The sequence below is a fragment of the Neofelis nebulosa genome, chromosome 2, assembly GCF_028018385.1.
Source record: "Neofelis nebulosa isolate mNeoNeb1 chromosome 2, mNeoNeb1.pri, whole genome shotgun sequence".
Taxonomy (NCBI): domain Eukaryota; kingdom Metazoa; phylum Chordata; class Mammalia; order Carnivora; family Felidae; genus Neofelis; species Neofelis nebulosa.
Window position 1 is genome coordinate 111,356,201 of NC_080783.1, and position 25,930 is coordinate 111,382,130.

Sequence of the window (25,930 nt, forward strand, 5' to 3'; positions counted from 1 at the left end):
CAAGTAAAATATGAAAATGCTTAGAAAATTAAAGTTTTAATACCAGCACCATGCCACTGATGACGCTATCTTTCTGGGAAGTTGGCAGTACCGTACATTGTGGGGTTGGAGACCCATGTAGGTTGTGTCCTTGGCTCTGCCTTGCTAGCTGTGTGACATTTGCAAATAATTACCTCTCTTCTCATTACCTCACTTCCCCAGCATTAAAATGGAAATAACGATCCCTGCCTGTCAGGATTAGATGAGTTAACAAAATCTGATGTATGCGGATGTAACTAATATAGGGTCTAGCAGCGACTGTGTTTTTCTTCCTGAAGAGTTTTGTATACATCATCTAATTTAAAGTCAATGAGACAGATGAGTTCTATAGGCTGACTTGTTCATGGTGACAGTAAGATTTTGAGTGCAGCTTTTTAAATACTGCTTTCAGTTGTATAATATCCTCCACATCTCATAAATCTTTTTAAAAGCCAAATTTTTAGAGACTAACAACTTAAATGGTTGCCATTGTTTTTCTTGAGTAACTGAATGAGCTATTTTGACTTCTTATGTGAGATGCTTTATAAATAAGTTTGTTTATTTGGTTAGTCTTGGCAACCATTTCTTAGAAAGACTTATAAATCATATAGTACAATCTCATTTAATTCAGTATGCTATTGAAGATATACACGTAGGATGCCACCTCCACCAAAAGTGCTTAAGTAGCATGAGCAGTTTGTCACCTTAGTTTAACATTATCCCTTAGTCTGTGAGCAGTAGAGATTGTGTATAGGAATAGAGTTACATATATTTAACCTAAGATCTTTGGAATAACTGCACTTGATTTAAAATGCTGCTATTACTGCTACTTTTCTGTGATGTTGTATGTTGAAGTAATGAAAAAATATGTACATCTGAGTGGAGAAATGTATTATTTGTAAAGGTGAAGATTTTTTTGTTTTTTTGTATTAAGGAATTTGTTGTTTTACATACAAATATAGGGAAATTAACTAAACATCGATAACATTTTTATTTCTTTAGAGCAATAACAAAAACAGCAGTGAGTTCAGAACTTAGAACCGAAGTGGAAGAGAATCAGAAGGTATTACCCAGTGGTCTTTCTGTTTTGTATTGTATTTTTAAAGATGAGGAAATCTGAGTTACATCAATGACATTGAACAAACTTTTACCAAAGATAGTGGTGTTTTATTCATTTCTGTAATCTTTTTTTATGTTTTTAATATTTAAAGTTGAATATGAATATAATTGAAACATTAGATGGTGCCACCACTTTGTTTAGATAAGCAGCATCCCCCTAACATGACTTACTCTCTGTTTTTAATCTGTCTGTCTGTCTATCTATCTATCTATCTATCTATCTATCTATCTGTGAGAGAGAAGGAGAGAGAATGTGAGCGAGCAGGGGAGAGGGGCAGAGAGGGAGAGAGAGAGAATCTTAAGCAAGGCTCCTTGCTCAGCATGGAGCCTGACGTGGGGCTCAATCCCACGATCCTGGGATCATGACCTGAGCCATAATCAAGAGTCAGGTGCTTAACCAACTGAGCCACCCAGGCTCCTGGACTTAATTCCTGTTTTGTCCTCCTTGCTAGAAGCATCTATATTCAACCCTTAGCTGATTGTTTTGATGTTTATCCCCAGCTTTATAGTAAACTTAAATTAGTGCTTTGTTTTCCAGTTTCAAGTCTTCTGTGTCAGTCTCCCATTACAAGGATGACATTTAACTTTCTTTCACTGCCCCTCACCCCCATGTCTGCCACTACTCTGTACTGGCACTTCCCCATCCCTCCACTTTCTCTGTATTTTCATGTTGTGATTTTATTAATTTTTGTTCTGCTCCAATATGTTCTGGTTGTTCTTTATGTCTAGGGCATACCAGTTATCCTGGGACCTTGCTTTAATCTCTTTTGTTGGATCTCCTATTTCTTGGGTTCCTGGTATTCTTTGTTTTTGGTTACTCCCTTTTTTGGTGCAGTACATCATTCTTCATGAGAAAAGTTGCATTTCAGATTCTGAGAAATCAATTTTCCACTTCTGTTTTTATTGATAGCTTGGCTGAGTATAGAAATCTAGATTGGAAGTCCTTTAGAAGTTTTGTTACTGGACCAAAGTGAGTTGCTTCTTGGTGAGTTACAGACAGAGACCACACCAGGAGGAATTGCCTCACAAGGTCATCTTTATTTGTAGAAATAGGGAGATCACAGGGAATAATTTCCAAAACCATGACTACTCTTAACAGAGGTAGGCTGGCTCCTTTATTAGGGCTTGGATGAATAGTTCCAAGAAGGGGACTTTAACATTGTAATGAAGCTGAGGAAGCTGTGGAGCACTTTCTGATTCATTTGCACAGGTGTCATATTTCCTCAAATAGTTTCTTTTCCTTTTCTAGCAATTTGTTAGTTTCTAAGAGATGAACTTGACTGACAGAAACTTTTAGGAATTTCCTGAGTTCAGTGGGTCAGTTTTGAGTTCAGGGGTCAATGGTGACAGTTTGAAGGCATTGCTTCTTAGAATTTTGGTTTCTGTTGTGGTTATTGAGAAGTCTGAAGCCTTGGTATGAGATCTAGTTTTTCTTTCCAGAATCATTCAGGGTGTTGTTTTTGGCTCTAGTAGTCTGAAATTTCACAGTGCTATGCCCTTTAAAGAAATCTCTGTACTGTTGAGTGATTGATGGGCACTTTGAATCTGGAAAATCATTTCCTAGAGTTTTGGGAAGTTTTCTTGATTTATTTCCTTGCATTTTTTCCATCTAGTTTCTCTCTTTTGTTTTCCTGGAATTCTTTATTTTTAAGATGTTGCATTTCCTTGACTAGCTTGGCCTAATTTAAAAAATGTGTATTTTCTTTCCTATTTTCCAATTCTTTTGTGTTTTATTTTAAAACTTTTAGGGGAGGATTTTCAACCCCTTTGTTGACACTTTTTCCTTTAGTTGTCAAATCTTTAATTTCCAAGGGTTATTGTTCTTTGATCCTTTTTTTTTTATGGTGTTCTCATGTCATTTTGAACGTGTCAGTAGTGTATATGTATGTTTTCTTCTCTTTTGTATCTGTTTCCTCTTAAGTTGACTTTATTTTTGTCTTGGTTTCTTGTCTTTAATGTTAGAGGCTTTCCTCACATGTCTGGTGATTGCTGCTCATATTGAAGAGAATGAGGCAGTAGTAGTAAGGAGCCGATGGCAAGCCTTGAGGCTTTTTGACTGTAGGCTATCCTGTTATGGCCATTTCCTAGCTTGTCCCAGTGTGTCAGTCTGAAACTTTTCCTCTTGAGCTGTTCAGTCCCCAGAAAAGTATCTTCTGATCCTTTCTTACCTAGAAGGGGAAGTCTGGCTGCTGGAGTGGTAGAAGCCAAGTAGGAAAGAACATTCAGGAGCTTCCACTCAGTCCCCTGTTTTCTGTATGGGATTCCCGCTCTCAGTTGTGTTTCATTTCCCTGAGTTCCCAGATTCTTTCACTCTTTCACAGGGAATGAAAGCATTCCATTTTTCTGGAGTGGAGGGACCTTGCTCCATGAAATCAACCGGGGAGTCTGGGGGCTCTTATCTTTAAAAAGCTATACATCAGAACTCATTTTCTAGGCTAGTAATTACCCCCTCTTACCTGTGTTCTTTGTGCTGCCAATTCTTGAGCCTTTCGAGGAGTTCCACAGGGTAACTTGTGGTTTCTGTTGGCTTTCCCCACTGTCAGCCTAGCCTTTAGCTTTCTCAGGGTTGTTAAAACTCTTGCTACTCACATATCTCCTTTCTAGCTTCCAAAATTAGTTGCCCTTTTTCTCTTTTGTTCTCTTTGTTGTTGTGGATTTATAACTCTATAAAAATCCCTTTTTAAAAAACTGTCATTTCAATAGAGTTTTAGGAGGGAAAGAAATGCTTGTGTTCAATCTGTCTTTACCCCAGATTTTTAAAACCTGTACATAGAAGATATTAGTTAAATAGATCTGAGGGATAAGTAAACCAAATTTATCTCCAATATTTACTAATTTGAAGAAACCTTATTGACATTTTTTATTTACCTTGTTTTTGATTTTCAGAATAGCAATATTAAATATTATCTTACTTTCAGGGCTCCCCCCACCAAGAGGACAGAACATTAGATTACATAGGCTATAGTACTTCCTAGATACTTCGGGGTTTCTTGATTAAATATTAAAGTATAAAATACAAAAGTATAAAACATGCAAAAATGTGTACAAACATTAAATCTTCAGTGTGATGAATTTTCAAAAGTGAAGTTTGCTGTATTACCAGATCTTGAAACGGATATGAGTTATGCTTAGCAGCTCAGAATCTGTGTTTCTTACAGTCAGAGGGTGCTGTACTTATGGCCTGGGTGTGAGTGGACATGGAGTTTTTCCTTCCTAACGTAAGAAATTCCAATTCTGAATTGATGCAGCTTTCCATTTTCCCCTTATTTTACTTGCCATTTAATCCTTCAAGGCAAAGAAGCAAATGTTGTGGCTTCGTCATTGTTTTGTGCTTTACCCATGCAATACTAGACCTTGAAGTTTACTGAGTCTGCAGACTACTGGGACATGAAGGAAGCTCACTGGTCCCTGCCCTTCTTCCCCCAGCCCCATGAGAACTAAAGGTTTAATTTCCATCCCTAGTATCTGAGTAGTTTCTTCCCTTTGCTGTGTGGAGCGGCTCCCAAGGAAAGAGGAATTAAATGGAAAGGGTAGAAGTCAACAGAAGCTGACACATCCAAGCAGTGTGTCGGATGGGTCGGGCAGGTCTGAAGGGCTGCACAGTCACCTGTGTGCCATGGCAGCCACCACCTCAGGGAGCAGCAGTTGAGGCGCCCCATGGAGACCAGCGCTTGGAGAGTTAGCTTGCACATAGGTGCTTCCTCGGGGCAGCAACTCAGTTTCTTGATGTGTGTTAGTTTGAAGGTCTCAGGGAGGTGTGGGATTTTGAACCCTTTCAAATTAGGTCTTTGGAGTTCATCAGGAGGCCCAGCTGTTAGTGACTGCTGTTACCACCTTGGTTGGCATCATAAACAGGCAAGAGTAACAGAAGTCTCTTATGAAAAATGATCCTCAGCACTTGGCTTATTTAACCAGTCTCCTTCCTTCTCCTCCTTCTCTGACATTAAACAGTTGTATTAATCAAAGTTGGAAGGAGGGAGGGAGGAGAGGTGTATTTTATCACAACCAGCAGTTTCATTACAACAAAATAGATGCTATGAAAGATCTGTGGGAGTACACAAAAGGAAATCTTAACCCATCCTTAGGATTTCCTTTAGTAAATAGGAGGATGCCAACATTTGTACATGTAATAAAGTTAGAAACGTGGAAATTTTTGTTAAACATCCTCTTCTTGCTTCTTAACAATTTTTTTTTTTTTTTTTTTTTTTTTTAAATATTTCAGTATTTCAAGGGAACTTTAGGATTACAACCTGGAGACTCAGCACTGTTCATCAATGGACTTCACATTGATTTAGATACACAGGATATATTCAGGTATGGATAATGTTTTTCATTTTCTGAAAAGATTTTATAATGTTAGCTTCTTGTTGGGTGCCTGGGTGGCTTAGTTGGTTGTCAGACTTCGGCTCAGGTCATGATCTCATGGCTTGTGAGTTTGAGCCCCACGTCAGGCTCTGTGCTGACAGCTTGGAGCCTGTAGTTTGCTTCAGATTCTGTGTCTCCATCTCTCTTGCTCTCTGCCCCTCCCCCGCTTTTGCTCTGTCTCTCTTTCAAAAATAAATGAGAGCACTAAAAGAAAAAAAAATTACTGTGTTAGCTCCTTGTAACATGTTCAGATTGTGATGGCTTATTACCAGGTGAATGCATTTAGGTAGGCTCATGACTGGGATGGGCAGGATGACACTGTCATTTTTGTTTTAAGTTTATGTATTTATTTTGAGAGAGAGAGAGGGAGGGAGGGAGGGAGGGGCAGAGAGAGAGAGGGAGAGAGGGAGATAATCCCAGGTAGGCTTCACATTGACTGATGTAGAGCTCAGACTCACAAACCATGAGATCATGACCTGAGCTGAAATCAAGAGTCAGACTGAGCTACCCTGGTGACCCTGTCATTTGATGTATGTTCAAGGTCTTGGACATTTAAGGCCCAAGTCTTTTGAGGGTGCCCTTTTAGAGCTATAGTTTTCCTCTTAACCATAAAAAAAAGAGCTCAAGCAGGTTCTTTTACTTCTGGAAACAGTGTGAAGTAGATTTATTCAAAATGCCTATGCATCTGGTGTCTCAGAAGGTGTTCTGTCTTACATATGTTATTTGAGTATCTACCCTTTTTGTGTTGTTAAAATGTGGCTCAGTATTAACTTGCTCTGAATTGGTCTCATGAATTTTTTGCAGGGGGGGTGGGGGAGGAGAGTGGATAGATAGAATTCAGATTTTGTCCTTGGGATTAAGGTTGATACAGTTGACACTGGGTTTCATAATAGTAAAAATAAAATTTTATTGCTAATGCTTCAGAAGAGCCAGTTCCCACAGTAAGATATTTTTCACATTAATTATTTTCATTGAACTGTTAATGTTCTCATACTGCTTTTTAGAGCTAGTAAAAAGTAAAATGGATGTGGACACTTTAAATAAAGATTGCCCATATATGTTGTTTTTTTTTTAAATAAAAAATATACACATATCTCTTTAATTTTTCAGGATTTACAAACTGAGTTCTTGCTCATTTAAACAGTTTTAAATAATACCCAGATAAAAGAACTAAGAAAAGTAACATCTTCTTCTTTGCTTCTTGTTTCTTCCTCCTCCCCATCTTTTCTGCCTTCCCTCAGAAACCTCTACATTGGGTATAAATTCCTCTAGACCTTATACTGTGGTCATATGTGTGTGCACCTTGTAAATTGACACTGATGTTGAAATTTATGTTAAATCTATATAATGTATTTTTTTAAAATAGATTTTTAATTATGAGATAACTGTAGATTTATGTGCAGTTGTAAGAAATACAGAGAGGTTACTGTAGTGTTTTTAAAAAATATGCAGTGTAAAATACAGATGATTATTTCATCCTCAAATTGTGTGTTTATATTTAGAGATAATTTTATACCTGGTATATACATGGATAAGTATAAATAAACATGCACCAAGAAGCAAGTCCTACGTACTTTGTTTGATGTATTTTGACAAGATGAAGCAAGGGGAAGAACTCCCTTTTTTGATTTCTTGACTGGTTTGAACAGGGCATTGAGTTTGAATGGATAGTTTTTTCATGGTGAGGTTTTTTTTTTTTTTTTTTGAAGCTTTTTCTACTAAATACCTACTTTCCCCCATTCTCCAGTCTGTTTGATGTGTTGAGGAATGAAGCTCGGGTAATGGAAGGTCTGCATAGATTGGGAATAGAAGGTCTTTCTCTGCATAATGTTTTGAAACTGAACATCCAGCCCTCTGAAGCTGACTATGCTGTAGACATCAGGAGTCCTGCTATTTCAGTAGGTATTCTGTTTGAGTGTCCAAGGGCATTCTGGGCAGACATTTTATTATGTCTTTCTCATTTGTCTTTTGTGAGAGGTAAGTTATTTCTATCATCTCCTTTATTGGCATCAAACAGTGATGTACAGCAACTGCTTATATGGGACCATGTGTATATAATAGTCTCTCTTTTTTTTTTAACATTTATTTATTGTTGAGAGACAGAGCATGAGCAGGGGAGGGGCAGAGAGAGATGGAGACACAGAATCCGAAGCAGGCTCCAGGCTCCGAGCTGCCAGCACAGAACCTGATGCCTGGGTCGAACCCACGAACTGTGAGATCATGACCTGAGCTGAAGTTGGACACTTAACTGACTGAGCCACCCAGGCGCCCCAAAGTAGTCTCTTAAATGCTCTAAAAGTTGAATTATTATATTTAATGTGGTTAAGACAGTGATTTTTCCAGTTTTGTATCCCCCTAGGATTCAGCTGAACATCTCTTGGGGAAAAAAGAATGCTGAATTTGTATTTTCTCAGTTGCATCCAAGTCTTGTGTAATTTTGTGTAGAATATCATTCTTTGGCTATTATCTTTTTTTTTAAACATTTTTTTTAAAGTTTATTTATCCTGAGAGAGAGAGAGAGAGAGCACGTGCACAAGCAATGGAAGGATAAAGAAGTAGAGAGAGAATCCCAAGCAGGCTCTGAACTGACAGTGCAAAGCCTGATGTGGGGCTCGAGCTCACAAACCCATGAGACCATGACCTGAACTGAAACCAAGAGTCAGATGCTTAACTGACTGAGCCACCCAGGTACCCTGGCTAATATCCTTTAAAAGAACTTTGATTACTGGGGAGCCTGGGTGGCTCAGGCAGGTTAAGTGTTAGGCTCTTGATTTAGGCTCAGGTAATTGTCTCACGGTTTGTGGATTCGATCACCGCATTGGGCTCTGCTCTGACAATGCAGAGCCTGCTTCGATTTCTCTCTCTTCCTGTCTCTGCCCCTCCCCCTGTGCATGTGCACACACTCTTTCTCCCTTTCTCTCTAAAAAAAAAAAAAAAAACCTAAAAAAAAAAGAACTTTATTTTGTATGTGAAGGATTTATATAGATTTATATCTGCTGTATTGATGTCTCTTGTGTATAAAAGAGAATGAGGGGAATAGAGCTGTCCTGGGCACTTGTGGTCAAAGCACAATTAATATTAGCAATGTGCCTGGCCCATCCTGCCTGACCCATCCTTGGCCCTCCTATCCTTTTTTCTTGGTTTCTATACAGCATTTATCATAGGGAAAATTTTTCCAAAGAAAATTATGTCAAATAAAGATGATCATTATTTGAGTTCTCTCTGGGTAATGTAGGTGTTATTTTGATAAATATTGTTATGTCATTTGTTTTCCTGTTAAAAACATTTGTAATTACAAAGAGTAAAGAGATGAATGTAAGTAACAGCAATATGGCCCATCCCATACTTTCTCTGCCTTAACATTTAATCATTTTGTGTCAAATCTTGTTTTCTTGGAAGAAAACAATGTTTCCATCCAAGTCCTCTTTAGCTCTCTTCCCAGTTCACCGTTTTCTCCCTGCAAGTAATTCCTCTTCAGAAGTACGTATGCATTTCCTACTGTATGTCTTGAAATTTTGAAGATGCCATGGCAGTATTCTTTGTCCTTTTGTTACTCAGTAGTTTTGTCAGACTTATGTAGGTTGATCCAAAAAGGTTGTTTATCTTCTCACGTTTTATATTTTGCTTATTAAAAAAAATCTTTCATACAGTCACAGTTTAAAATTCAGACATACAAAAAGGTATGTATTGAAAAGTCTCATCACCCAGCTGTTCAGTTTTTGTCCCTAGAAGTAACAGGCATTATCAATTACTTGTGTATCTTTCCTTAAATACTCTATTTACACGAACAAAGTAACATACCCGTAGTTTCCCTCCTTGCCCTTTTTATAGAAATGGTACATACTGTTTACTGACTGCTCCCTTTATGGAATTAGGTTGTGCCCGATTTTGTTGCTGTGATAAGCAGTACAATATCTTCTTGTATTTCTCTTTTTGTGCATATATGTGAGAATTTATTTGGAGTAGATGCATAGAACTGGAGTACTTAGTGGTAGGGTAGTAATAAAGTCTTACTTTATTACCTTGTTTTCCCTAAAGTGACTGTTCCAAGCACCAGTGTTGGGTCAGAGCTCCCATTACTCTATACCCTTGCCTATTCTTGGATATTGACAAACTTTAAACTTTTTCTCAGTTTAATGAGTGTGAAATTTGACTGTGGTTTTAGTTTCTGTTTCTCAGATTATTGGTGAAGATGTACTCCTTTCCTTGTATTAATTGCTCTTTTGAATTTCCTCTGTAAATTTCTTCATCTCCATGACTGATTTTCATTTCTCATATGTTGGGGGCCTTTTTTTATTGTTATGTTAGATTTCTGTACATTGTCTTGACCCTAGTCCTTTTATTGGTTTTGTAGGTTGCAAATATCTTTTATTCTGTGGCTTGTGCTTTAGTCACTCATTTTTATACTTGATCTTTGTAATTTTGAAAATGGTGCTTTCCATGTGATTCTTCTTAAAATCATTTCAAGTCTTACGGACAGTTCTAGCACTTTTCACTAATGGCGACTGAAGTGTATGCACCGTGTTTTGTTTTGTTTTTTCCTCCCTAGTGGATCAACAACCTGGAGGTTGACAGCAGATATAATTCATGGCCTTCTAGTCTACAAGAATTGCTTCGACCCACCTTTCCTGGGGTTATCCGGCAGATCAGGAAAAACTTGCATAACATGGTGAGTAAAACTCATTGTGTAGCCATAAGCTCTGTTTCTCCCTTGACTTCTCCCACTTCTCCCCTACCTTTCAGCCATATAGACTGTTCACTTCTCTCCTATACTAGCTGCTTCTATCACCACTATGACCACTAAATATGTTCTTCTAACTCCATATTCAATCTGAAAGGTTTATTTTTTTTATTTTTTTTTATTTTTGAGACAGAGAGAGACAGAGCATGAACAGGGGAGGGGCAGAGACAGAGGGAGACACAGAATCTGAAACAGGCTGCAGGCTCCGAGCGGTCAGCAGAGAGCCCGACGCGGGGCTCGAACTTACGGGCCGTGAGATCATGACCTGAGCCGAAGTCCCGAAGTCGGACGCTTAACTGACCAAGCCACCCAGGCGCCCCATCTGAAAGGGTTTTTAAATGTATTTATCACATATAGGGCTGTGAGACGTCACAGTAGCATTACTGCCTCCATCAGGGTGTAAGGAAATGTTACCTTAACCTGAAAGTTTAGGTTGTGTTATTTTAGTTTTATGATAGTTTTACCCAGAAGATGAATATGTTGCTACTCTTTTCCTTTAATGTCTTAATCTCTAAAATTTGATAGTTCAGTTTATTTCCTTAAACAAATCTGTGAGCTCCTACTTGTTTTTCTTTATTTCACTGCTTTCAAGAGAGAGAAGAGGTTTCTTAGTTTGCCCTCTTTTTTTCCTCTTATTTCTTCCTTTGCCATCATCTGCTCTTAAAGAGATTAGGGGTCTCCTTCACCAGAACTTGTAAGCGAAACTATCCTCTGTACTTGCCTGACTCTTGAAGCCACTTTTTTCCTTCTCAGTCAAAATTTCATTCTGTTTCTCTTACCCATATATCTGAACTTTATTAAATGAGATTATACATGGATTTGAAGCACATCATGAGACCTTAATACATAATAGCTAGTATTGGGATTTAAAAGTTAAGTTCTAAATGAATTCTTAATTCAGAGATGCTTACAATTGAATACACAAAAAGAGGTAATCTCCATTTTCTAAGGTAGGAGAGTTGCTAAAACTTGGGTTTTGTTAGGTGTAGTAGAAGTATGGGTGCTAGGAATCTGGAACACAGTTCCCATGCTATTAGCAGAACACCGTGAGAATTTAGTACTGAATTCTTTGAACATAAAGGAGGGAAACTGCTATTGTGTACCTTCTCTTTTATGTGGTTCAAGAGTAACTGAAAAAGATTACCTTCAAGTGCAAAGAGTAATGGCATTTTCATTGGCCCCGTTACATTTGAATAAATTCCATTTCATATGTTCCTTTCCCCCTTTCCCCTTCACAGGTTTTCATAGTTGATCCTGCTCATGAGACCACAGCAGAGTTGATTAACACAGCTGAGATGTTCCTCAGTAATCATATACCACTAAGGTAACACTGGTATTGATTGAATGATATATATCTAATTAGCTGAGGTTTCGTTTGTCATTTTTAAATGCAAGTCTGGTGCCATGGATAATTAATAGATCATTAATGACCTCTATATCTTTGCTTAGTATGAAGCAGTGTCTTTTGAGGCGGAAAATTTCATTCTCAGTGAATAAAGGCTTATACCATTGAATTCTTAATAGCTCATGTAAAAATAATTTGTGGTCTCATCTTGCTTCCCAGTGGAAGGGAGTTTTCCTAGGTAAGTGTCCACATGACAGGGCCTATTTCCCCTTTCGGTGGAGATAAAGAGTTTTGCCAATAACTTTTGTTAGACTGACAAGAACTAAATGTGCATACAGCCTTTTGTAGATGCAGACACATTTATTTCACTTGTGTTGCCAAATCTACCAACAGGGTACTTGAATGGGTGGGTTTTTCACTGTGCTTTTTAAGACCAGTTTTTTAAGGCTTTTACATATACATGCTAAGATATTTTCACTTACATTCCAAATAATGTCTGGGAATTTTATGTGCTGACAAAAATTTGAATTCTTAGAGGACATGAAAATAGAGAAGAAAAGTCTAGCTAACAAATGTTGTGTGTTCTGTACGCAGCACTGAGCTAAATGCTGTGGATAGTATCTAAGCTGTATTCCTACCTTCTTGAAAAAAATACCGTGCGTACTTCCAGACTCTTTAAGAGGATATTTGATCAGGTGCTAGGTTGTGTCCTGGTCATAAGTGCTTTAGGATTTCAGGGAAACAAATGATTATGAACTAAGACATTTGGGAGGGACAAAGGTTTCATGGGACAGTCGGATTTCAGTTAGGCTTTGAAGAAAATAGAGGGGTTTTTTGATGGAAAAGCAGAGATTTTTGTTTAGTGAGATTTTTCATGTAAAACATGAATACCCCCTGGTTTGATGGAGGACTAAACTACTAGATTACAGACAGAGGTGTATTTTGGTTAAAAGGGAAATAAAAGAACACAGAAGTTGGCCCATGTACACAGTGGGCATTAAGTAAATATTTATTGAATTGCATTGAGGGACAAGAAGAGGGAATGAGGTCTTCACGTTGCAAAGGTAGGTGAGAAGTCACTTAACTCATAGGTAGTAGGGAAGCATGCTTGCTTAGTTGGTGGAGAGACCCAAGGCAGAGTGGCTGTTGTTTTTGTCTGTGTTGATGTGGTATGCCAGGGCATTGACAGGGTCTGAGGAGAGGAGAGGACAAATCTGGGAGACTCCCTAGTGGTACTTGATGAGAAACTGGGCCTGAGAGAAACAGAAGTCTGCATTTTAGGGCCTAGCTAACAGAAAAACTCTGATGCGCTTTCTAGAAATTGGAAACTTGGAAAGGGGAATTCCTTTGTGAGGAGATACTTAGCTCTTATTTTTGTTTTCATAAGAATTAACAGGTCAATCCTCATGTGATTTCTGTTACAAGTGAGATTTTAAAAAACAAAAACGATTTTCATCTATAAACAAACTCTCTTGCCACTACCATCTACATATACACACGCTGTCCACATACCTCAGGAGAGCAGAATGTTTGATACGTGTATTTTCTTCTTCTGTTTTTAGGCTTTACCTTTTTCTCTTTTTAATAGACTTTGTATTTTTTAGAGCAGTGTTAGCTAATTAACTGGTATTAATACATTATTATTAACTAAAGTTCATAGCTTACATTAGGGTTCATTGTTTGCATTGTATATTCCATGGGTTTGACAAGTGTGTGATGACATGTTTCCACAATCACATAATCATACAAAATAGTTTCATTGCCCTCCAAGTCTCCTGTGCCCTACCTGTTTGTTCTTCCCTCTCAGGCACTGGCAACCACTGGTTTTTTTTACTGTCTCCATTATTTTGCCTTTCCCAGATTCATGATGTAGGTAACTTTATTAGATTGGCTTTTTTTTTCATTTAGCAGTATGATTATAAGGTTTGTTCATATCTTTTTGTAGCTTGATTCTTTCTTTCTTTTTTAAATGTTTATTTATTTTGAGAGAGAGAAAAAGCAGAAGTGGGGGAGGGATGAAGAGAGGGGGAAAGAATCTTAAGCAGGCTCCATTCCCAGCGTGGAGCCTGACTCAGGGCTTGATCTTATGATCGTGAGGTCATGACTAAAGCTGAAATCAAGAGTCAGCCACTCAACCAACCGAGCCACCCAGGCACCCCTAGATCATTTATTTTTATTGCCAAAAAATATTCCATTATGTAGATGTACTATAGTTTTGTTTGTTTTTTTAATCCATTCATCTATTGACAGACATCCTGATTGCTTCCAAGTTTGGGCATTAATGAAGAAAACTGCTATAGACATCTGTGTGCAGGTTTTTGTGTGGATATAAGCTTTCAGCTCATTTGGGTAAATACCAAGGGGCGTGATTGCTTTATCTTAGGGTAAAAAGTATATTTCATTTTATAAGAAATTGCCACGCTGTCTTCCAAAGTGGTTGTGCTACTTTGCGTTCTTACCAGCAATGAATAAGAGTTCCTATAATGAGCTCTACATTCTCTCCAGAATTTGGCGTTGTCAATGTTTTGGGTGTTAGCTTTTCTAATAGGTGTGTAGTGGTATCTCATTGTGATTTTATTCTGAAATTCCCGAATGACATGATGTCAGGTGTCTTTTTTTATGCTTATTTGCCAACTCTGTGCCTTGTTTGCTGAGGCGCCAATTCCGATCTTTTGCCTGGTTTTCAACTTTTTATTGTGGAGTGTGAAGAGTTCTTTGTATATTTTGGATATCTGTCCTTTGTCAGATATGTGTTTCTCACAGGTTTTCTGTCTGTGGCTTGTCTTCATTCTCTTTCACAGTTTCTTTCACAGGGCAGAAGTTCTTAATTTCAATGAAGTTTAGCTCCCCCATTTTTTTTTTTTTTTTTTTTTTGTCATGGATCCTGTCTTTGCTGTTAGTTCTAGTAAGTCATTGCCCACTTAAGATCACCTAAGTTTTCTGTGTTCTTTTCTAGGAATTTTGTAGTTCTGTGTTTTACATTCATGTTTATGGTCCATTTTGAGTTAATTTTTTGTAAGAGGTATAAGGTCTCTGTATAGATTTGTGTTTTTGCACTGTGAATGTGTCCAGTTTTTCCAGCACCCTTTGTTAATAGACTGTCTGTTCTCACTTCTGTTGGTTTTGCTCCAGTATGTAGGCTATGACTTCTGTATGGGCCAGTGAAAGGCTTTTGGGTTTATTTTTAATCTTATTTTATTTTTGGCCACTTTGTAGATGTGTAATGTATCTTTTTGTGGTTCTTTCCTTTAATCTAAAATTTAAATTGTGATAAACATGAACCTTGGTTGTAGCTTTTTGCCGATGGATAATAGTAAACATTTTCACATTTTTCATATTGTCTATTTTAAATCTCAAAATCCACTCCCCCATTTTTATATAGATTTTCACATTCTGAAAACATTTATTTCCTCTGATTTTTCTTTAAAAACCATAAAGTCTCCATCTAAAACTAGCAAAACCCTTCACATCAGTGAAGGCCTCATTTCACCGTGTGAGAACAGTGTGCTTTAACAGTTGAACAGTCTAAGCCACCTTTGGGAACCTGCTTTTATTCTGCAAGTGATGAGTGCCTTTACCCGCCATGTTAGAGTAGGATGTGAACCGTGCTTTTCAGTAGAGGAGGTTTTCATTGGAGGAAGCTGCAGTATGTGAATGAGAATCAGAGATGCCATTCCTTTTAACCAGTTGCATTTTTGAGATAAGTTTCTTTTTCTTCTTTTGCCCTTCCCCCTCTTCCCCAGAATTGGTTTAATCTTTGTGGTTAATGACTCTGAAGATGTTGATGGGATGCAAGATGCTGGAGTGGCTATTCTGAGAGCGTATAATTATGTTGCCCAAGAAGTGGACGATTATCATGCCTTCCAAACTCTGATACATGTATGTTTTCAATCAAAATGGCGAATAATTTTCTTAATCTAACTTCGTCTAAGAAATAGTATGAGTTAAGAGGATTTTATATTTCTGTGAAGAGAAGAAGTATGATAAATTATTCTTGCAAACTTCATATTTTATATTTAAGGAGTTGCCTTTACTGATTCACCAGTGTTCATAATAGACTGCTGTGGTTTCAACTAAGATAGATTCCTTAGGAGCCCTACTAAGGTATCTTAGTCTTCTGACTTTTGGTAATTTGAAGTCACTAATTTTTTTTGGTAAATGTGATGTTCTTTGCTTGTTTAAAAAAATGTTTGCTTTTCCCCTCTAAGTTCTTTATGATAATTTAATATTCAAATCATAAATTCTAACTGTCTATTTTCTCCATTTTTTTTTTTTTTTTTACCTTGGAAACTCTGAAATGCCCTGATTTTTATATATACTTAAGATAATTGCTCAAGTTCAAACAAGGAACTCTCATTTTTTTTCCTGGTTTTGAATATATAAAAAACTTACAAGTAGCAATTGTTTTGCTTATAGGTTAGTGGTAATTATTAGAAAACCATCTTTAAAGCATTTCACTTTTTTTTAACCTATAAACATGATGTCAACATGCTATTTTTTATGTTTGTTGTTTAGAGATTCAGTCCAGAGCATTTTTTATTAAAATGTTCATATATTTATTTGACTATCATCTATTGAAGACTCACCATTTCCCAGGCCTGGTACTAGCTGCAAGGGATATAGAGAAGTGTAAGACTTCACCCCTGTCTTTAAAGCCCTTACGGTGTGGTGGGGGACACGACCATGCAGATGGTTTAAGCATAGCTCACCCTAGCAACACCAGAACTCCCTCCACTAGGGATGTCCTGGTTGTGGAGTGGGAAGTGGTCCTAGCTGAGTGCAGGAGGGAAAACAGGAGTGAGTTGAATGATGGCTGCAAATCGGAGGTAGTAATTCCCTGTTGTCAATTCCCTGGGGCTTGAGCAGAGCTGAAAGAGGAACCTAGCCATTGAGGCTACCAGGCCAGGCCATGAGTGTCCAGATTGCAGAGGATTAAACTCCAGATAAAAAACGTTCTGGTGCATGTATGTACCATGGGTCTGACCAAGGATAGAGAAAGTGGCAGGGATACTGGTTGGTGGGCTGTTGTTGGGATCTCTGAGAAGTGATAGCGAGGGGTGCTTAGCAGTGGGGCTACAGAGAAAGAAAGAAAGAACGAAAGAAAGAACGAAAGAAAGAAGTTCAGAAGTTGTTGAGGATGTGTTTTAACGTCTATTTTTTAAAATTGTGCCTCCCACCTCCCGCCAGTATCTGTGTCTATGAAGGAAAGGATAATATGAGTTTTTATTTCTTTTTGTTTATTTTTAATTGCAACAACAACAAAAATTTTATGTTCATTGTAAAAAATTTTTGAAAATATTAAAGTGAATCGATTTAAAATTTCTCTCTCTCCCCTCTCTAATCCTGTTCCTTAAAGGCAACCACTATTAAAAGGTTGTCTTGTATCCTTCTAGGTGTTTAACTATATGTATAAAGACATAGTTGTGTTGTTACTTGTTTTATATCTGCTTTTTATTTTTTTTATTTATTTATTTATTTTTTTATTTATTTATTTTTTTTATTTATTTATGGGACAGAGAGAGACAGAGCATGAACGGGGGAGGGGCAGAGAGAGGGAGACACAGAATCGGAAACAGGCTCCAGGCTCCGAGTTGTCAGCACAGAGCCCGACGCGGGGCTCGAACTCACAGACCGCAAGATCGTGACCTGGCTGAAGTCGGACGCTTAACCGACTGCGCCACCCAGGCGCCCCTATATCTGCTTTTTAAAAACAAGGATATTTGCTGCATGTATTTTATAACTTATCCCCCTAAACATGATGGCCATAAATTCTTATTTCAAGGATTATGTAAAGGTATTCAGATTAAAAAAAAATTAACACATTAAAATTTTTTTTAATGTGTATTTAATTTTGAGAGAGAGAGACACAGAGCATGAGTGGGGGAGGGGCAGAGAAGGAGAGGGAGATACAGAATCCAAAGCAGGCTCCAGGCTCTGAGCTGTCAGCACAGAGTCCAATGTGGGGCTCGAACTCACAAAGTATGAGATCATGACCTGAGCCAAAGTCGGTTGCTTAACCAGCTGAGCCACTCTACATTTGGGCCTTTATGTATGAACTGATTGGATCATTTTAAGAATATATAGTTTCTAATATGAGAAGGCATCTTAAAGAGGTATATGAAAAAGGGATTGCTAATATGTTCCATATGACCTTTTAAGAAAAGTAGCCATGTTTCTCTATATTCAGAAATCTTTTGTAATAAACATTCTGAAATTTGGATTTAAAAGTGTGGGGGTTACCCGGTTTTTCTTTCTTCAGATCTATAACAAAGTAAGGACTGGAGAAAAAGTAAAAGTTGAACATGTGGTCAGTGTCCTGGAAAAGAAATATCCGTATGTCGAAGTGAATAGCATTTTGGGGATTGACTCTGCTTATGATCAGAATCGGAAGGTAAGAACTGCTTTGGCACTTCTCATTGGACCACAGTGCTATATTTTCCTTATCTCTTTTTTGGGGGGAATTGTAATTAAAAAAGGTAGTAAAAGTATTTAGGTACTTCTCATTTAACAGTTTAAAAACCAGGTCACTTGTCTGTGTTTGCAAATGAAGTTTATATTTCAGTTTTGTAAAGATATCATTGATTTTTAGCTGGCATGTTAACTATTAAATTGAAAAACAAATTTCTTTTTCGCAGTGCAGTGGTAGTACTTTGTGATATATGTTCCACATAAAAGCTATTAGAAATATATAATGCATGCTTAGCAGGTTACGATGTATCTATCCTATTGATGTGTATCATTTATTTAGTTGTTTAGGCTAAAGATAAAAATATATTTAGGAATACAATAAACAGAATGGCAAAGTGTGGTAATAAAGATATAGGGAAATATTTTAGATTTTTATTTAAAAATAATACTATTTCTTGTGAGACATGAAATACAGTAAAAGGACCTTTATCGCAAGCAGAAACAAGGTAGTCGGTTTATTGAAAATAAATGTTCAGGCAAGAAATCAAAATACATTTCTGAGATGTTTTATTTAAAAAAAATTTTTTTTAATGTTTATTTATTTTTGACAGAGAGAGAGAAAGAGTGAGCAGGGGAGGGGCAGAAAGAGAGGGAGACAGAATCTGAAGCAGACTCCAGGCTCTGAGCTGTCAGCACAGAGCCCAATGCAGGGCTCGAACCCACGAACTGTGAGATCATGACCTGAGCCAAAGTTGGACACTTAACTGACTGAGCCACCCAGGCGCCCCTGAGATGTTTTGATTTAAAACAATAAAAGTGTATTTATTTACCAACTTTTTTTTTTTTTACTTTTGACAAGGCCTTTGGTTCTTTTGTTTGGAGATCTGAGTTGTGATCCTTTTAGAAACTGTACTCATAATGAATTGTTTATACTTTCTTTTTCATCTGGGTACAGAATTCTTCTAGATTTTTATAATCTCCCTCCCAAGTCTTTTATAGTAGTCTTACCCACATCTAGTTTAGCATCACTTATTTTTAGCCTGTCATCTTTTTGAATTTCTAGTCATTTGATTTGTTTTCTTGAGGAGACCAGCTTTTTCTTTTTGTAATCATATTTTATTGGTTGCATAATATTAAATGATTTTATCTAACTGAGAAAAATATTTGGCTTGGGAACAGATATATCTGATCTTTGGTAAACATTTAGCCCAAATGAGGGGAGAAAAATGTGTGCATTCTAGAGAGTAGCTCACTAGAGTTAGAGGTCAGTGTGCTTTATTAGCTAGTATTTGTTGCTATTTTTTTTTTTTAATTTTTTTTTTTTCAACGTTTTTTATTTATTTTTGGGACAGAGAGAGACAGAGCATGAACGGGGGAGGGGCAGAGAGAGAGGGAGACACAGAATCGGAAACAGGCTCCAGGCTCCGAGCCATCAGCCCAGAGCCCGACGCGGAGCTCGAACTCACAGACCGCGAGATCGTGACCTGGCTGAAGTCGGACGCTTAACCGACTGCGCCACCCAGGCGCCCCAAGTATTTGTTGCTATTAACTCGGTTAGTTGAGTTTGGTTAAGAGATCTATTATAAGTTGTTCCAGGTTTTAGGGGGATTGAACAAAACACTATTTAGCAAGAACTATGAGGCTTACGTAAAACATCTTATAGATATAGTGTCTGTTTTATGCAGGTAACAACTTTGATTGCATACGAAGACTCTACCCTTTTTTACTCCTTCCCCATTTGATTTTTTTTTAAGTTTATTTTTTTTTAGAGAGGTGGGGGAGGGGCAGAGACAGAGGGAGAGAGAGAATCCCAAGTAGGCACCACGCTTAGTGAGGAACCCCATGTGGGACTCGATCTCGTGAACTGTGAAATCATTTTCTGAGCCAAAATCAGGAATTGGTTGCTCAGCTGACAGCCACCCAGGCACCCCTCCTGGTTTCTGTTTTTGATGCCACAGTTTATCTCTTTTTATGTTGTGTATTCCTTAACCAAGTATTATAGCTATCGTTATTCTTAATACTTTTGCCCTTTAACTTTTATATTACAGTTATTAAGTGGTTAACCCAGCGGTTATTAGAATATTCTTTTTGGTTTGTTTGTTTTTGAGAGAGAGAACGTGAGCGTGAGCAGGGGAGAGAGGCAGAGAGAGAGTGAGGCAGGGGATCTGAAGCAGGCTTCTTGCTGACAGCAGAGAGCCCAATGTGGAGCTCGAACTCACTAACTGTGGGATCATGACCTGGGCCAAAGTCAGACGCTTAACCAACTGAGTGTTGTATATTTTTGTGTGTTTTTATGTCACTAGTTAATCATCTTTCATTTCAGCTTAAACAACTCCTTTCACCATGTCTTGTAAGACAGGTTTAGTGGTGCTGAAGTATCTCAACTTCTGTTTGTTTGGAAAAGTCTTTACCTCTCCTTCATTTCTAAAGGATAACTCTGCCAGGTAGTGTGTTCTTGGTTAGCAGTATTTATCTTTCAGCACTTTGATATCATCCCACTCTTTTGTGGTTGGGAAGGTTTCTTTTGAGAAATCTGCTCTGAGCCTTCCCTGGTAAGGGAAGCGTGTTTTCTTTTGCTGCTTTCAAGATTCTATCTTTGTCTTTGATTTTTGACAGTTTTATTATTATGATGTATCTTGCAGAGGATTTCTTTAAGTTGATTTTATTTGGTGACCTATAAGCGTCATGAACTTGATCAAATCTTTCCCTAGATTTGGGGAGTTCTCAGCCATTATTTCTTTAAATAAGCTTTTTTTTTTTTTTTTTTTTTTTAAAGCTTTTTTCTTAATGTTTGTTTATTTTTGAGAGAGGGATAGAGCCTGAGCAGGGGAGAGGCAGAGAGGGAGACAGAGAATCCGAAGCAGGCTTTTTGCTCTGAGCTGTCAGCACAGAGCCCAATGTGGCGCTTGAACTCACGAGCCATGAGATCATGACCTGAGCTGAAATCAAGCGTTGGACGCTTAATTGACTGAACCACCCAGGTACCCCTGATCTAGTCTGATACTGTTTTTGGTTTTTTTTGCTTAAATTTTATTTATTTATTTTAATTATGAATAGAATTTATTGTCAAATTGGCTTACATATAACACCCAGTGCTCATCCCAACAACTGCTGTCCTCGATGCCCATCACCCATTTTCCCCTCTCCCCCAACCCCCCACTCCCCCATCTACCCTCAGTTTGTTCTCTGTATTTAAGAGTCTCTTATGGTTTGCCTCCCTCTCTGTAACTATTTTTTCCCTTCCCTTCCCCCATGGTCTTCTGCTAAGTTTCTCAAGTTCCACATATGAGTGAAAACATGGTATCTGTCCTCTGACTGAGTTATTTTATTCAGCATAATACTTTCCAGTTCCATCCATGTTGCTGCAAATGACATGATTTCATTCTTTCTCATTGCCAGGTAGTATTCTGTTATGTATATAAACCACATCTTCTTTATCCATTCACCAGTTGATGGACATTTAGACTCTTTCCATAATTTGGCTATTGTTGAGAGCGCTGCTATAAACATTGGGGTACATGTGCCTCTTGGCATCAGCGTTCCTGTATCCCTTGGGTAAATTCCTAGCAGTGCTATTGCTGGGTCATAGGGTAGATCTATTTTTAATTTTTTGAGGAACCTCCACACTGTTTTCCAGAGTGGCTGCACCAGTTTGCATTTCCACCAATAGTGCAAAGGGTTCCTGTTTCTCCACATCCTCGCCAGCATCTGTAGTCTCCTGATTTGTTCATTTAAACTACTCTGACTGGTGTGAGGTGGTATCTCAGAAAAATCTGGAATGCGTCACAAATTTGAGTGTCATCCTTGTGTAGGGGCCATGCTAATCTCTGCATCGTTCCAATTTTAGTATATGTGCTGCCGAAGCGAGCACTGATCTATTCTGATATTAATGGTATTTCATTTTTCCTTTCATTTGTTGTATTCTTTGGCTAAAGTGTATCTGTTTGGTTCTTTTTTTATGATTTCTCTCTCCTTTTTTTAAAAATTTTTTTTTAATGTTTATTTATTTTTGAGACAGAGACAGAGCATGAATGGGGGAGGGTCAGAGAGAGAGGGAGACACAGAATCCAAAGCAGGCTCCAGGCTCTGAGCTGTCAGCACAGAGCCCGACATGGGGCTCGAACTCACGGACCGTGAGATCATGACCTGAGCTGAAGTCGGACGCTTAACCGACTGCCCCTGATTTCTCTCTCTTCTTGCTAAACTTGTGATTTTGTTTGTGGTTTTTTGTTGTTGTTGAATTATCTTCCTGTGTTTTCTTGTAGGTAATTGAATTTCCCTTTAAACAACTTTTTTGAATTCTTTATTGGGTAAATCACAAATATCTATTTCTTTGAAATTGGTTACTGAAAGATTATTGCAATCCTTTGATGCTATCACGCTTTCTTGATGTTCCTTATAGTTTTGTGTTGCTTTCTTTGCATTTGAGGTAGCAGTCACCTCCTGCAGTCTTTACTAACTGCCTTTGGGAGAGAAGTACTTTCTGTCAGACCTGCTAGGAATTCTGAGGCTTTCTTAGGCCATCTGTGAATACATATGCTCCATACTTGTTCTTTCTTGTACAGAATTCTTAAGCATGTGTAACTTCTCAATTCTACAGTGCCCAAGGCTGGGTGCTGACTGCCTTTCTTTTATTTTCCCCAAGGTGGCCCTAAAGCTCATGTATTTTGTCTGTCTCTGGCCCACGTGTTTGGGCTGGCTTTCTGTGCTTGCTCACTAGCCATCTGGCAAAATTCACTCTTGCCAACACTGTCAGGAGCATACACATGGAGCTGGCTACAGGGGGAGGGTGAGTGTGGGTGAGGTGAGCCGAGTGCTGTGAGTGTCTGCCTGTAGCCATTTGGTGGGATCTGTGGATGAAGTGTCCACAGTGGCTCATGGGTGGCTTCTTGATGGGAGTCCGTGATAGAGTAATTGGGATCCATCCCCTTTATTTTTTTATTTTTGAATGTTTATTTATTTCTGAGAGAGAGAGAGACAGAGTGTGAGTGGGGGAGGAGCAGAGAGAAAGGGAGACACAAAATCTGAAGCAGGTTCCAAGCTCCAAGCTGTCAGCACAGAGCCTGATGCAGGGCTCAAACCCACGAAGCATGAGATCTGAGCCAAAGTTGGACGCTTAACAGACTGAGTCATCCAGGTGCCCTAGGATCCATCCCCTTTAAATGCTTTCTGAGAGTACTGTCTGCAGCCCTCCCCCAGCGTCTTTCTACTCTCAGTCACGCAGCTCACAATTGAGTACTCTCGATGGGGTGAGAGAGAAATGAGCCTCTTTGGCAATGTCCCATATAGCTGGGGAAGTTGAGTGTTTGCTCACTTGTTCTCAGTTACCCTTACAGGAGAAATCATGGGCCCAGAAGATCTCTCTTGCTGCTTTGGCAGAGGGTGGATCTTCTTCTCCAGTGCATCCAATCTCATATTTTTTTTTCTCGAATGATGTATTGGAACTTCTGCGCTGGAAACCTGGACTTACACAAAGACTGTCTTGTCTGAAGGTGATTGTTTAAGACAGTTTTTTCTAGGGCTTCTCAGACTATGGCTGGGAGAAGGTGGAGCCAGTTAATGAGCCAACGGAGGGTCCATAGCTAGGGTTGAAGTCTGTATGCCTGTTACCTGATGCTCAGGTGGGTGAGCCTTCTTCTGGTTTCCTTGGCATATGGTGCTGGATTCCAAGGCTTCCACAAAGGCACTTTCGTTGTGGATAGATACCAAATTGTTGTTCAGGATTGGGGGCCACCAATGAGGAATGTCCTGTTCAGCCACGATACTGATGTCACTTCTGCTTTAGTGTTCAGTCCCCTTGTTTTAAGGTGTATCAGGTCAGGTTTTGGGTTGCAGCTGGTCATGAGATCTACTGAGGGCTGAAGAGCATCCCATTGTTGTATTGCATTCTTCCGTTTACTCAGTTGCCTTATGTGGTTTTTAAAATCAAATAAAACTGATGTGGTACCCAGTGATTTTCCAGATAGACACAAACAGCAAGAGTAGCACTCTGTAAAAAAAGAATAGGTGAAATAAAAGAAGGACCACTTTGGTAATACCAAAGAATTGAGGGAGTTCATGAAGTTTTCTCATATTTTACATTTGGAAAATGTCTAGCTTTATTATTTTTTTTCCCTTAGAGAAATGCTGGATTTTCTCCCAATGTGCTTGCTTGCTTTTTACCACTTTAACGTTAGATCTTATGTTGTTTTTTAAAAAAATTTGTCTTTAATGTTTTATTTATTTTTGAGAGAGCACAAGTGGGGAGGGTCAGAGAGGGGAATAGAGGATCCAAAGCAGGCTCTGTGCTGACAGCAGAGAGCCTGATGTGGGCCTTGAACTCATGAACTATGAGATCATAACCTGAGCCGAAGTTGCATGTTCAACTGACTGAGCCACTCAGGTGCCTCCAAATTTTTTAATTCAAGTGTAATTAACATACAGTATTATATTAGCTTCAGGTGTACAATATAATGGGTCAACAATTCTATACATTACTTGGTGCTCATCATAAGTGATTCTGTTCACCCATCCCCCCACCTGGAAAACGTTTCACTTTAATTTTCTCTCATCCTACGAAGAAGCAGTATATAGTTGTCTTTTTATTGTGGATGATTGTATTTTCTTGAAAAATATTAGACATATTGGGAAAAAGGATATTTTTCACATGTGTTGAAATCTTGATTTTACTGAGGAGTCAAATAAATGTATAACAGACCTAGCTCCTCAGTAATTTCCTTAGACTTGGTTCTTTTCCAAGAAAAGAACTGATTAGAGGCCCTTCCCATGTAAGCAGATCATCTTCTTTGTATTTATGCCACTTAGTTTCCCAGCTGCTTGGGTAAACATATACTTTCATGACAGGGATGTTGTGAGATTCCCAGAAGTCCTAAGAATCTAATGATTAATAAGATTTTCAAAAGTGTAGGAGTTGTACCTCTGCATATGAAAAAACCCAAGAGAAGATTCTTTTGAAAGTTTTTTAAAGGAGGAATGATTTCATTTAGCAGTTGTTACTACACTTATAAATTTCTGTATCTTTTGTTATAAATCTGAAGCTATGATATCCTCTGTGTATTTGAAAGTTGTAATTATTTTTAAAACTAGGCAGTACAATTAAAGTAGAATTTATAAACTGAAGATAAGATAGTCTATAGGTGTATATTTGTATCTTTCAAGGTAGTAAGATAATGATATTTAATTTCTACCTTATACATAAAGACGTTTTGCATTTGCTATGTTAACTCTGGGTCCTTATTAATCTGTTACCATTTGAATAGCTCATTCATAAGACCTTACCTGTAATTATTAAGGTTTTAAAATTATTTGTAGTTAACATTTTTAGTTATTGATAGAACTTCTCATATGTAATTTTTAAGTTTGGCTTTTTGGTAATTAGGCTACATTCTGTTATTTGGTCTGGTAAGTTATTTATGCTTTGCAGGAAAGAAGGTATATAGTCAAAACATGTCCCTCTCCTGATTTTCACTTAGTTGCCATTTCCAGAGAAAACCAGTGTCACTTATTGTTGCTTAGAGTTATAATGTGGGTATTGTTTTGTTTTGTTTTGTTGGGGGGATTATTTTCAAAACTCAGAGTATATTAGAATTGAGTTTTTGATGAATATCTTCGAAATAGTTGAGACATCAAAGAACAGAATTAACATGGTAAGAATTTTGTAAGTGTAAACTATGGTAGATAGAAATGGTAGGAATCAACCTAGAAGGCCTTTCTCCTGGTGCCATATTAGAGTCCATCTGGTAAGTCTGTCCCATCAGATACTACTGTGGCCAGATCTGATTAGAAACTAACCAGTCTGTTGCTGCTGCTGATTACCAGTTATCCAGCTGAAGTACTTTTCTATTTGTGATATCTACAATAGAGGCTATATATAATTCTACTATTTTCAGAAAGTATCAGTTAAAAGATGTCTAACAAGAATGTTTTAAGGAATG

The 25,930-nt window shown here is 38.0% G+C and overlaps 1 protein-coding gene and 1 non-coding gene across 3 annotated transcripts in view; one reads left to right on the forward strand and one right to left on the reverse strand.

Annotated features, from left to right (window-relative positions):
• The window catches only part of UGGT1 (UDP-glucose glycoprotein glucosyltransferase 1), a 113,841-nt gene that overhangs the window by 24,566 nt on the left and 63,345 nt on the right, over positions 1–25,930 (forward strand). For both annotated transcript variants that reach the window (XM_058715670.1, XM_058715671.1), the window contains exons 11-17: positions 1,021–1,081; positions 5,360–5,451; positions 7,250–7,400; positions 10,052–10,171; positions 11,482–11,567; positions 15,332–15,467; positions 17,848–17,979. In XM_058715670.1, coding sequence (XP_058571653.1) covers positions 1,021–1,081; positions 5,360–5,451; positions 7,250–7,400; positions 10,052–10,171; positions 11,482–11,567; positions 15,332–15,467; positions 17,848–17,979 — 778 coding nt within the window. The remainder of the gene's footprint in view (positions 1–1,020; positions 1,082–5,359; positions 5,452–7,249; positions 7,401–10,051; positions 10,172–11,481; positions 11,568–15,331; positions 15,468–17,847; positions 17,980–25,930) is intronic.
• Positions 21,764–21,867, reverse strand: LOC131505781 (U6 spliceosomal RNA). Its single transcript, XR_009258556.1, has one exon. It is a non-coding gene; the product is annotated as a U6 spliceosomal RNA (small nuclear RNA).